Genomic DNA, 13,021 nt, shown 5'->3' with positions numbered 1-13,021 from the left:
TGTAGGCCAGCTGAGTGTCCTGCCCTAATTCCAGCCACCTGCCCCTGTGGCTCACGGTCCCTCCCGGGCCTGCCCCAGCCTCGTTCTCCTTGGCCCCACCCCAGGCCCGGTCTGGGAATCTTGGTCCAGAAGATGGGAGAGGGGGCAGCTCTTACTCAGCTGTGGATCCCATGGTCCCTGCAGGGCTGGCCCGGCGGGGCCCTTTCCTCAGGGGTGCTGGGGGGGCCTGTGCTTTCTCAGGGCTGGGCCCTGAGCCGGCTCAGCTTCCTGTGTGGCTGAGAGAGGAAGTTTAACGGGTGACGTCCCCAGAGGAAGGCCCCTGCCCCCACCCACTGTGAGAGACCCAGGCGTCCTGCCTTCTAGACTTCTACAGGATGGGTGGGCAAGAGGTGTGCAAGCTCAGAGGCCAGACCCCCAGCCCCATCCTGCCAGGAGGGTTGCATCTGGTTTCTGCCATCACACCCAAGCCTTCCCTTCTCCGTGGCAGCCAAGGACTCACAGTTTGCCTAAAATGCTTCCTCTTTCCTCAACTCTTTTTCCTTTGATCTCTCTGCGCTGGCCATTCCCCGCAGGACCACCAGAGGGAGCCAGGCTGGAGAGTGGACACGGAGGCACGAGGAAGGTAGACAGACAGCAGACAGAACACAGGCACAGACAGACAGCACACACATGGCCAGGGAGTGACCAACACAAACAGGCCAGAACAGTCACAGACAGCAGACAGACACAGAGAGATACCAAGTTATACAGGCAGCACAAAGTCACAGACACAAACCAACAGGTACAGCAGGACAGCACACACATAAATAAGTCCTTGTCCATCCAGATGATAGGTGCAGGGAGATAACACACAGGCACAGCCAGCAAACAGTTCCAGACAGAGGCAGCAGATACACTTGCAGGGACCACGGCTGTCAATGCAAACGGAATAACAGAGAAGCAGACCCAGACAACAGACAGAAACGCATAGAGCACAGACGTAGAGCAGTAACAAAGGGACAGACGCAGTCAGGGCCCAGCCACAAGTCAGATTCATAGCCAGACATAGTCACAACACAGAGAGAGATACACAGTCAGACAAACCCAAGCAATGCTGCAGACTCAGAAACAGACAGACACCCAGGCAGACAGATGTCATGTTGAAAAACAAAGATACATAGACACACTCACAGGCACAAAGGCAGGACACAACACAGGTACTCATGGTCATGTACATACACGGAAAATCCCACAGACAGACTCAGAGAGTCAAAATGCAGAGGAGTCTGCAAGACTCCTCGGTCTCCTGCAAGATACTGAGAATATCTGTGTGGATATAGGCGTGCATCTGCATGAGTCCACATGTGGCCTGCCATGTCCTGGGGTATCTGGGGGTGAATGCGGTGTCTGTGTGCCTAGGAATTTGTGTCTAGTCCATCAGGCTGAGTGAGGATGTGGATGACTGGGGATTCTCATTCTGTGCATGTCCACATGACTGTGGGTGCAAGGGTATTTTCATGCTGAGGAGGAGGAGGTGAGCAGATTCACCAGCATGTGAACACACACACACACACACACACACACCTCCAAACCCTCCCGCCAAGACATAGGTGGATGAGGCTGAACACAGCTCAGTGCCACCTTTCTCTCCAAGGGGAGCTGGATCTCAGCCAGGGCTGGGGATCAGGGGTGCAGAGTACCCAGGGCATCCTTCTCCCCTTCTCACACTCTCGGGCCTTGCTATAGAATGAATGTTTGTGTTCCTCCCCCACCCCCGAATTTACATGCTAAGTCTTTTTTACATTTAAAAAATTGTTTTGGCTGCACTGCGGAGCTTGCAGGATCTTAGCTCCCCAACCAGTGATTGAACCCGGGACTACGGCAGTCAAAGTGCAGAGTCCTAACCACCGGACCACCAGGGAACTCCTGGTGCTAAATCTTAACCCCCAAGGTCATGGTATTAGGAGGTGGGGGTCTTTGGAACATCATTACATCATGAGGGTGAAGGCCGTGAATGGGATTAGTGTCCTCATAAAGGAGACGTCAGAGAGATTCCCTCATCTTTCCACCATGTGAGGACACAGCAAGAAGACAGCCATCTATGAACCAGGAAGCAGGCTCTCACCAGGTACCAAATCTTCCGGTGCCTTGATCTTGAAATTCCAGCTTCCAGAACTGTGAGAAATAAATGTCTGTTGTTTATAAGCCACTCAGTCTATGGTATTCTGTTAGCAGCCTGAACGCACTAAGACAGGCATAGCATTTGCGGAGATATCCCCAAGTCTTCTTCATTTCTGAAATTTACTCCAATTCAATCCAATGGCAAACCCATGGGATGAGGATAAAGGAAGAGTTCACATCCCTGAGTGAAAGTGGGACCCCCTCTGCATCTTTTTTTTTCTTTTTGGCTGTGCTGTGCAGCATGCGGGATCTTAGTTCCCCAACCAGGGATTGAACCTGAGCCCCCTGCAGTGGAAGTGTGGAGTCTTAACCACTGGACCACCAGGGAAGTCCCCCTGTTTCTGCATCTGTAACAAGTAAGTATGGTGCCTGCCTCAGAGATGCTGTGAAGGTTCAATGAGAGAATTCACATGAAATATTTAGTATGTGATCAAGCCTGAACCGAGCTTTTGATATGTTCTCTCTATGATTATGGGAGATGGGTCAGTGAAGTGGTTAGAGAATGATTTTGGAGTCAGAGAGACTTGGGTTCAAGACCTGACTTAGTTCTTTAACGTCTGTGTGACCTTAGGCAAGTCATTTGACCTCTCTGTATTAGTTATATATTGTTGTGTGACCTATCACCCTAAAGTTAGTGGCTTAAAAGGACACACATTTATTATCTGACAGCTTCCCTGGGGGCTGGGATTCTGGACACAGCTTAGTCGGGTCCTGTGCTGCAGGGTCTCTCAGCTGTAATAAGGTGTCCATTGGGCTGTGGTCTCATCTGACGGCTCAACTGAAAAAGGATCTACTTCCAAGCTCACGATGTGGCCGTTGGCAGGATTCATTTTATTGTGGACAGAGGACCTCAGCTCCTTGCTTGCTGTTGGTCAGAGGCTACCCTCACTTTTTGCCATGTGGACCTTACCAACCTGCTTCTTGCTTCCCCCTAGCAAGCAAGCTGAGAAGTCAATAGAGAGTTCACCAGGACAGAAGTCACAGGTTTTTGTAACCCAGGCTTGGACGTAGCATCCCATCGCCTTTGCCATATTGGTGCCATATTACATCTGTTGGTCAGAAGCAATCTTCAGGTCCAGCCCACGCTCAAGGGGAGGGAATCACACAAGCACATGAATGGGGAGGACGGGCATCATTGAGGGCCGTCTTAAAAACCATCTTCCACCTCCCTGTGTCTTTGTTTTCTTGCTTTAGTTAAAAAAATTTTTTTTTATTTTTAAAATTTTTTGGCCACACCACGTGGCTTGTGGGATCTTAGTTCCCCAACCAAGGATCGAACCCGGGCCCTCAGCAGTGAAAACTAGGAGTCCTAATCACTGGACCGCCAGGGAATTCCCATGTTTTCTCACTTTAAGAGGAGGAAAAGAGGGACTTCCCTGGCGGTCCAGTGGTTGGGACTCCATGCTTTCACTGCCAAGGGCCTGGGTTTGATCCCTGGTCAGGGAGCTAAGATCCCGCAAGCCTCGCCACACAGACGATAAATAAATAAATAAATAAATAAACTTCATACATCTTTATCAAAAAAAAAAAAGGAGGAAAACAATACACCTCACAACGCGTGGATTCACTTGCTCGTTCATTCAGCAAAGAATTACTGAGTGTCTGTGTGGTGTAAACTGTTCTATGCACGTGGTGAGCAAGATAGATAAGTTTCCTTTAAGCTTACATTCTGGTGGGTAGGGCAGGGGACAGATAAAAGAAACAAGTCTACAAATAGACAAGATAATTTGAGTTACTGGTAGGTGCTCTCAGGGAAACGGAACAAGATAAAAGAGGCAGAGTGACTGGGTACAATTTAGAGTTGCCAGGGAAGGCTGCTCTGAGGCGGTGTCCTTTGAACTGAAACCTGTGGACGAGAAGGGGCCGGTCATGTGCACCTCGGGGGAAAGAAGGAGCAGGAACGGCATGTGCAAAGGCCCTGAGGTTGGATTGAACTTGATATGATCAAGCGCATAAAGGCCACTGTAGTTTCAGCTTAGGGAGGGAGGGGGAGGGGGATGAGGTTGCCATCATCAGTCATCAGCGAGTGGAGACCAAGGTGAGAAGTTTGGGTTTCAGTCTGAGTAGCATGGGAGCTGCGGGAGGGAGGGTTGTGATTTGCATACAAAGGTTCCTCTCTGGCTGCTGTAGAAGGAGGACGCGGCACACTGCAGAGGGCAGGGGTGGCAGCAGGGAGCCCAGGGAAGTGATGAGGGGGAATTGCCTGGGTGAGCAACAACGGTGGCATAGACCAGAGTATAGACGGCTGGAGAGGAGGGGGTCAAATTCAGGATAGATTTTTTTTTAAGATTTATTTTATTATTTATTTATTTATTTATTTATTTTTGGCTGCATAGGGTCTTAGTTGCGGGCACGCGGGATCTTTCGTTGCCGTGCGCAGGCTCTTCCTTGTGGCACACGGGCTTCTCTCTAGTTGTGGCACGCAGGCTCCAGGGCACGTGGGCTCTGCAGTTTGCGGCACGCAGGGTCTCTAGTTGAGGCGTGCGAGCTCAATTGTTGTGGCGTGCGGGCTTAGTTGCCCTGTGGTATGTGGGATCTTAGTTCCCTAACGAGGGATTGAACCCGCGTCCCCTGCATTGGAAGGCAGATTCTTTACCACTGGACCACCAGGGAAGTCCCCAGGATACATTTTGGAGACAGAGACAACTCGACTTGAGACAGGCTGGGACCTGGGACCCTTTGCTGCAGTGCTTGCCCCTGGATACACCTCTCCTTGAGCAACAAAATACAAGGAAACTATATGGGACTAAAAATAACTGAGTGCATGTGCAGTTGGGGCAAATTCTGGACCCAAAAGATACAAAGAGACCAAGAAAACCCAACTGCCACTTTTGAAAAGCCTGGAGCAAAAACAGGGTGTTGGGAGCAAAAGCAGGGTACTGGGCATGCCCCCTGCACTCAACACCACCAGAGGGGTGGGCAAGCCACTTAAGCCATCCTTCCGTCCCGACCCCCTGGACACACCCCGCTACCCTCACCCCATATAAAGAACCAGATCGCCCTCCCCCCGCACCCCTGCTCAGCAAGTGAGCAAGCAAAGGAAACTGATGTTTGTGCTCGCTCCCTCCTGCTGCAGCAGGGGCCCCAATAAAGCCTAGCCTGAATTTCTCGTCTGGGTTCTAGTCAATTTCTATTGATTGGGGAAGGCCAAGAACCCTGGTGGGTATCAGATTCAGCAAAAGATAAGAAGAATGTGTTGGGTCTAGAAAACAATGAGTCAAGGCTGACTTCCAGAGGCAGGATTTGAGCACACAGGTGGTGCCATTTCTTGGCGAAGGGGATTTAGTTGGGCAGAATAGGGAGTTCTTCCGGGGCCACATTAGGTTTGGGATAATAAAGACAGCCAAGCTCACTGCCTAGTTCGTCGTCTTTCTGCTCCACCGCCCGGTGCTGGGCTGGGCCTGCTGAGATGACGGTGGCGGCAGGCTGGATTTCGCAGGTTGCCTTTCCCATGCTTCTCCTTCCTCCTGGCTGCAGTGGGACCCAGGGAGGGGGCCGGGGCCCCATCCGGGGCTGGTGGTCCAGCGAAGAGCCTGGTGGAAAAAGTTAATTGGCTCTCAGCATCCCTCCTTCCCTCTCTCTCTCTCTCCCCCTCTCTCGCTCCTTGTTGGCCTCTGTACCAGAAGCTGGGGGAGGGGGAAACTACATTTCCCAGACTTCTTTGCAGCTCTGGTTCTGGATGCAGATTAGGTTCGACCAATGAGAAACGCTCATGAGAGATTTGGAAGGTAGAAGTGATGCAGAACTGTGTGTGTGTGTTTAATTATTTAAAATTATTTAAAATTCATTTTAATTAATTTTTGTTCAGCACGCTAGGGGACCTATCTCTGTGGCTTTGTGGGTGTTGGGCAGTGTTTCTGAACTCAACAGTTCCGGTGGCAGCCTCCTGATTCTCCACTGTGCAGAGAAGCAGCTCCCAGGGTGGTGTTCCAGTTTATTCCAGGGCTACTCAAAAGGTGGTCTCATAGGCAGCATTATCAGCATCACCTGGGAGCTTGTGAAAAATGCAAAGTCTCCACCCCCCACCCACCACTGAATCAGAAACTATACGGTGGAACTCAGGAAGCTGTGTTCTTGCAAAGCTGTCCTGGTGACTCTTTTGCACATTAAAGTTTAAGCACTGGCCTATATATAGCCCCCTCTCTCAGCCCCTCCAATGATGTTGTAAGCTCCTAAATCCTTGTATCCAACCCCTTTCTGCCTGATATGCCTAGAATGGTCCCTGCACTGAACCCCGGCTGATAAAATACAATCAGAGTTCTAGACTTAAACTGTCAGCGTTTGAATACCAGGTCACCACTTCATAGCCATGGGACCATGGACAAGATGCTTTGTGTGGCAAATTGTAATTTCCAAAGCTGGCCATAGCTGTATCTTCCATTCCACATGCTCTTCTAGAATCTTACCACTCTACCCTCAAGAGGTGCGGTCTGTAGTCCATCCCCTTGAACCTAAACAGGCCTTTGTGAACACCTCAATTAGGAGTCTTCAGGACACCAAGCAACCTCTAAAGTTAAGTCAGAAAAATGCAATGAATTCTGCCTTGCTCTCTTAGGCTGTTTGCTCTTGGAGAACCCAGCCACCATGCTCTGAGGAAGCCCAAGCAGACTATGGAGAGGTACTGACACCCCCTTCTACCTGCCCCTGCTGAGCCCCGAGGCATCAACTTGGCAGTCATGTTGAGTGAGCCACCTTGAAAGGAGATCCCTCAGCCTCCAGCAGGATTCTCTAGCTGATGCCACAGGGAGCACCGATGAGCTGCCTTGCCAAGCCCTGCCCAAATTGTAGAGTTGGGAGCAAAATAAATAACTGCTGTTGTTTTAAGCCCCTACATTTTTTGGGGGGTGGGTAGTTTGTTACTCAGCAAGAGCTAACTTATATACTTTGTCTCTCTAAAAGCTCAGATCTTTTTTCTTTTGGCCATGCCGTGCAGATTGTGGGATCTTAGTTCCCCGACCAGGGATCAAACCTGCGCCCTCTACAGTGAAAGCGAGGAGTCCTAACCATTGGACCGCCAGAGAATTCCCTAAAAGTTCAGCTCTTACAGGGTTGGTGTGAGGGTTATGAGATAAGGCATGTTCCAGGCCATCAAAGTGCTTCACGCATGTCAGTGACTCCGGCAGGACTGCCCCTCGGGCACTACCCCCGGCTGCCATCTCCCCAGCTTCCTTCCCTAGAGACTCCCCCCTCCAGCTTTCCATTCTCGCAAGATGCCCCACAGAAAGTGGCAGCATTTCCATCACTAAGAACCCACCCAGCGCCAGGTACTGTGCCCTTGAGTCCTTACAAGCATCCTTGAGGTGGGGGGCATGGGGGGAAAACATATGAGCCCATTTTACAGGTGAGCCAGTCGAGGCTCAGAGTGGGCCAGCATCTTGCTCAACACCAGAGGGTGAGTTAGTGGCGTAGCCTGGTCTGTCTGACTCTGAAATCCCTGCCCTCTCCCCAACCCCCGATTAGAAGTTCCTTCAGCACCCACCTCCATCCCATAGGGAGGAGCCTCACGTGACCTTCCCACAGGACGATGAAAAGCACACTCGGCAGAAACACGGCAGGACAACAATTAATTTATTGAGGGTGAGGCAGCGGGGAGGGTCGGGGAACAGCATCTCTTGCCCACATGCTCCAGGGCTTCTTTCTCCCCCAGCAGCACCCCTGGAAAACCAAGGTCTGCGGGAGCTGACGGGAGCGAATTCAGGAAGGAAATGGGGGGGTCACGGAAGCCAGAAAGGTGGTCAGTTCGGAGGGTGGGTGGGGCTTGTGGGGTCAAAGGTGAGGCAAGTTCAGAGACGAAGGGAGAGACTCAGAGGGAGGGGTTGACGTAAACCAGGGCTTATAGGTCTGGGGGGTGCAATGGGGCTCGTGGGGAGGTCAAGGGTGGAGAGGTCAGGGGTGAAGGAGGGATCATGGAGTTAAAGGTGGGGCTTGTAGGGTCAGAAGTGAAGCAGGGCTCATGGGGGCGTCCAAGGTGGGAGAGTTCAAGAGGGGTCAGGGATAAAGTGGGGCTCAAGGGTCAAAGGTTGGCGGGGGAAGAGGTGCAAGGTTGTAGGGTCAGAGAGGAGTCAGGCTGGGAGGTGAAGCAGGGGGTTCTTGGTGGGGTCAAAGGTCAGCATCCTAGCAGGGCGCTGATGTGAAGGGATGGAGGCGGCCCTAGGCCACCTCCTCCTCGGCCTCCTCCTCAAACTCCCCCTCCTCGGCCGTGGCGTCCTGGTACTGCTGGTACTCGGACACCAGGTCGTTCATGTTGCTCTCGGCCTCGGTGAACTCCATCTCATCCATGCCCTCGCCCGTGTACCAGTGCAGGAAGGCCTTGCGCCGGAACATGGCCGTGAACTGCTCCGAGATGCGCTTGAACAGCTCCTGGATGGCCGTGCTGTTGCCGATGAAGGTGGCGGCCATCTTCAGGCCGCGGGGCGGGATGTCGCACACGGCCGTCTTCACGTTGTTGGGGATCCACTCCACGAAGTAGCTGCTGTTTTTGCTCTGAACGCTCAGCATCTGCTCATCCACCTCCTTCATAGACATGCGGCCCCGGAACACGGCGGCCACGGTCAGGTAGCGGCCGTGGCGGGGGTCACAGGCCGCCATCATGTTCTTGGCGTCGAACATCTGCTGGGTGAGCTCGGGCACCGTCAGCGCCCGGTACTGCTGGCTGCCCCGGCTGGTCAGCGGCGCGAAGCCGGGCATGAAGAAGTGCAGGCGCGGGAAGGGCACCATGTTCACGGCCAGCTTGCGCAGGTCGGCGTTGAGCTGGCCCGGGAAGCGCAGGCACGTGGTGACCCCGCTCATGGTGGCCGACACCAGGTGGTTGAGGTCCCCGTAGGTGGGCGTGGTCAGTTTCAGGGTGCGGAAGCAGATGTCGTACAGCGCCTCGTTGTCGATGCAGTAGGTCTCGTCTGTGTTCTCCACCAGCTGGTGCACGGACAGCGTGGCGTTGTAGGGCTCCACCACCGTGTCCGACACCTTGGGTGACGGCACCACACTGAAGGTGTTCATGATGCGGTCCGGGAACTCCTCGCGGATCTTGCTGATGAGGAGGGTCCCCATCCCGGACCCCGTGCCCCCGCCCAGCGAGTGGGTCAGCTGGAAGCCTTGCAGGCAGTCACAGCTCTCCGCCTCCTTCCGGACCACGTCCAGGACCGCGTCCACCAGCTCGGCACCCTCTGTGTAGTGGCCCTTGGCCCAGTTGTTGCCGGCTCCAGACTGGCCTGAAGAGGGAAGGGGAGGGGACGCCCAGGCTGATATGGGGAAAGCCCACCCTCCACCCCACTCCCAGCCATCCTAGTAGTTGAATAATAATAATAACAAAATCATTATTATTATTATTATTGTTATTATGGTTATGATGAATTGTTCTCTCGGGTTCCATCCTTGCTTCCCTTCATCCAGCAGCCAGAAGGATTCTGATAAAACCTAAATCATGTTCTGCCTTAGCTCAAAATCACCCCAGTTCTTCCATCTTTCAGTAAAAGCCTAAGTCCCCCCTTCGGCCCACAAGGCCCTGAACAACCTGCCCCATCCCCTCCCTGCCCTCCCCTCCTCCCTCTCTCCCCCTCGCTCACTCTGCTCCAAGCACACAGGCCTCCTCGCTGTCCCTGCCACACACCCGGCACAGTCCTGCCTCAGGGCCTTTGCATATGCTGTTCCCTCTGCCTGGAATGCTGTTCCCTCAGATACTTACATGGTTCCCTCTTTCCCCTTCTTTAGGACTTTGTTACCCTCCGCAGAAGTGATAAACCTGTTTTTTTAAATTAATCATGTTTATTGTCTGTAATTTCACAGGGGAATGCAAGCTCCAGAGGACAAGGATTAGGATTAGAATATTGGCTGGTATTTTTGTGAACAGGTAACATTTCTTCTTGCCCCCTCCTCTGCTTCCATCCTGGTCTGGCCCCCTCATTGCCCATCTGGATCAGTACAGTCGCTTCTGCCTTGGTCCTCCCACAGCCTCCCCCCAGTCTGTTCTCCTTGCAGCAGCCAGAGGGCACCGGTGAGCACCTGAGTCAGGTCCGGTCCCTTCTCTGTCCACAGCCCTCCAGGACTCCCACCTCCCCGGGATAAAAGCGCAAATCTTCCCTACAGCCTACAAGGCCCTGCACAACCTGCCCCCATCCCCTCCCTGCCCTCCAATCCTCCCTCTCTCCCCTTCCCTCACTCTGCTCCAGCCACATGGGCCTCCTCACTGTTCCTCCAACACACCAGGCCTGGTCCTGCCCCAGGGCCTTTGCACGTGCTGTGCCCTCTGCCTGGAATGCTCTACCCCCAGGTACTCCCCTGACTGACTCTTCAGGTCTCTGGTCAATGTCACCTCCTCTGAGAGAATAGGATTTGAACTAGGTGGTCTGGCTCCTGAGTCCACACTTTTCTACCACCTCCCCTGCCTCACCTACTAGAGGCCACAGAATCTTTTGGCCCGACTGGAGCCGCCCATAATCATCCTAGAATCCCTCACATCTTTTGGTCCACCTCATTTAGTCTTTCCGCAGCCACTTCCTGAGGACCTATTGTGTGCCATAACCACACATGATCATCATTATCTTCCTGAATCTTTGCACAGACCAGAGAGAGGAAGTCACTCATTCAAGGTCACATAGCTTGTCCCGTCAATCCCTAGACTCCAGACTAAACTACTGTGTACTAGGAGGAGAGGCGCTGGGGGAGGGGGAGCCTGGGGCCTAAGGTCAGGTGGGGATGTGCATTTAGCTTGACCTAGAGGTACCAGGAAATGTTTCCTACACGGTTGTTCAGAGTGTGCAGGCCCCTTCAATCTGAGTGCTGTAAATGTGCCCACTGTCTTCACACATGCTGTTCCCTCTGTCTTACACACCTTTCCTCCCTTCATTGCCCTTTGGTCAACCCTAGTCCTATTCACCTTTTAGGCTGCAGACATTAATAGTGATAATGATAATAAAAATGACAACAAAACATCAAATGCTTAGTTATCTTTTTCTCTGTGCTAGGCATTGTTCTAAGTTCTTTATACGTGTTAGTGGCTTTAAGTCTCACAATCCTGAAAAGTAAGTTTTTGTATAATCCCTGTTTTAAAGATGAGGAGACGGGCACAGAGAGATTGAAGGGCCTGTCCAAAATCACCAAGATGACTCAATCAGTGCCTGAGTTTGACTTATTTCTCTTCTCTTCCCATTTATTTATCTTCCCAGCTCCCTCCACCAGGATGTCAGCTCGGGGGTGGGGGCAGAGAGCTTTATTTGTTTTATTCTTGGCTATATTCCCAGGGGGTACAGTAGGGCCTGGTATGCAGTAGGTGCTAATGAGTATTTGTCGACTGCATGAAGTGGCAGAACTGGGATTTGAACACCGCAGTCTGGCTCAGGTCCATACTGTTAAATTAAAATGCCACCTTCTCCGGGAAGCCTTCCCTACCCTGCACCTCCCCTGGTTGTATCGGATGCCTCCCCTGGATTCCCACAGTGGCCTGTGTATCCGCTTTCCCCGCTGGGCTCTGGGTTCCTGAGTTTAGACGCTAGGTGAAGAATTTTAGAAAGAATTTTCACCAAGCATGTGGAAATGAAAGAATCTGGGGAGGGGGGGGCTTCCCTGCCTGTGTCTCATGACGGTGACTCACCAAACACAAAGTTGTCAGGACGAAAGATCTGGCCGAAGGGGCCTGAGCGGACAGAGTCCATGGTGCCCGGCTCGAGGTCCACCAGCACAGCTCTGGGGACGTAATTTCCTCCTGCAGAGAAGCAGATGGAGAGCAGCTTGGTCAGCGCCAGGAGCCAGCATCCTGTCCCCTCCCAGGCCCTCCCCACCCCCACTCTGGCAGGTGTCCCCTGCCCCTTACCTGTGGCCTCATTGTAGTACACGTTGATTCTCTCCAGCTGCAGGTCACTATCCCCATGGTATGTGCCAGTGGGATCGATGCCGTGCTCATCACTGATCACCTCCCAAAACTGGGGGGGGGGAGGGCGGTGGTAAGGACCAAGAAGGTGGAGCCGGTGGCCAGGTCTGCCCCACCTCCATCTTCTGGGCTCAGGACCCCCACTCACCTCCCTAGCTGCCACCTGTCCCCCAGGCAAGGTGAGTGTGGAACCTAGAGGCAGAGTGGGCGGGCGAGGATGAGGCAGCAAGAAGGGAGCGGTGGGGGCGGGGTGGAGCAGACGCACCACCGCAGCCCAGCGGGCTGGGGTCAGCGCTCCCTGGCTGCTGCCGTGGGGAGGGGCGGGGTCTCTTTGTGCGTGTGGAGGGGACAGTGGGCCAGCTGTGAGGCCAGCTGTGGCAAGCGGACAGAAGCCTGGGCCCCACCCCCATGGGCCTCTTTGTTCCCAGCTTGGCCCTGCCCCCCGCGCCCTCCCCCACCGTCCCTGGGGTGCTGGCCTCCTGGGGGGCCCCGTCCCCCAAAAGGCCCATGGTGGAGGAGCTCTGCGGAGCTCGGTGGACCGCACTCCGCATCTCTCGGCCGCGTCCCCGGGCCCGGTCCCTCGCGTACCTTGGCTCCGATCTGGTTGCCGCACTGGCCGGCCTGCAGGTGCACGATCTCCCGCATGGCGGCGGCGCTGATGGTGGACGCGGCGGCGCTGGTGCTGTTGCTGGGATCTGCGGCGGCGGCGAAGCACGGTCCCTGCGCTCCTGGGGCGCCTCTATATGAGCGGGCGGGGCTCGCGTCACTGCAGGTCACCGGCCCGCTCCGCCCCCCGGTCCCGCCCCGGGACGGAGGGTGCGGGGATGGACGGATACCCCTCCCCTGCCGCCTGGAGACCTCTGGGGGCAGGGGCTGGGGCGAGCCGGGGCTCCGTGCGCCCCCCACCCCGGGCCGTGGAGGGTGAGGCCTCTCAGGCACCAACAGTACCACCTTCCTCCATCCCACCCCTCCCGCCCCCAGCCAGGCCTGGCGACCCGG

General features: G+C 54.2%; 1 protein-coding gene across 11 annotated transcripts; it reads right to left on the bottom strand.

Annotated features, from left to right (window-relative positions):
• Window positions 1–7,742: 7,742 nt before the first annotated feature.
• TUBB4A (tubulin beta 4A class IVa) lies at window positions 7,743–12,694 on the bottom strand. Of its 11 annotated transcripts, none has more exons than XM_068537145.1 (5): window positions 12,611–12,667; window positions 11,966–12,074; window positions 11,747–11,857; window positions 8,761–9,368; window positions 7,743–8,415 (listed from the first exon to the last, which is right to left on the bottom strand). In XM_068537145.1, the coding sequence occupies exons 1-5, from the start codon at window positions 12,665–12,667 to the stop codon at window positions 8,311–8,313; spliced, it is 990 nt and encodes a 329-aa protein (XP_068393246.1). In that variant the 3' UTR covers window positions 7,743–8,310. The 11 variants fall into 11 exon arrangements, with proteins under 11 accessions (XP_068393246.1, XP_068393238.1, XP_068393244.1 ...); XM_068537137.1 differs by having other exon boundaries at window positions 7,743–9,142; window positions 9,215–9,368; XM_068537143.1 differs by having other exon boundaries at window positions 7,743–8,999; window positions 9,246–9,368.
• Between the last annotated feature and the right edge of the window lie 327 nt (window positions 12,695–13,021).

The sequence above is a fragment of the Eschrichtius robustus genome, chromosome 2, assembly GCF_028021215.1.
Source record: "Eschrichtius robustus isolate mEscRob2 chromosome 2, mEscRob2.pri, whole genome shotgun sequence".
NCBI classification, from domain to species: domain Eukaryota; kingdom Metazoa; phylum Chordata; class Mammalia; order Artiodactyla; family Eschrichtiidae; genus Eschrichtius; species Eschrichtius robustus.
Note: the sequence above shows the minus strand (reverse complement) of the source record. Positions and strands in the feature narration are given on the sequence as shown.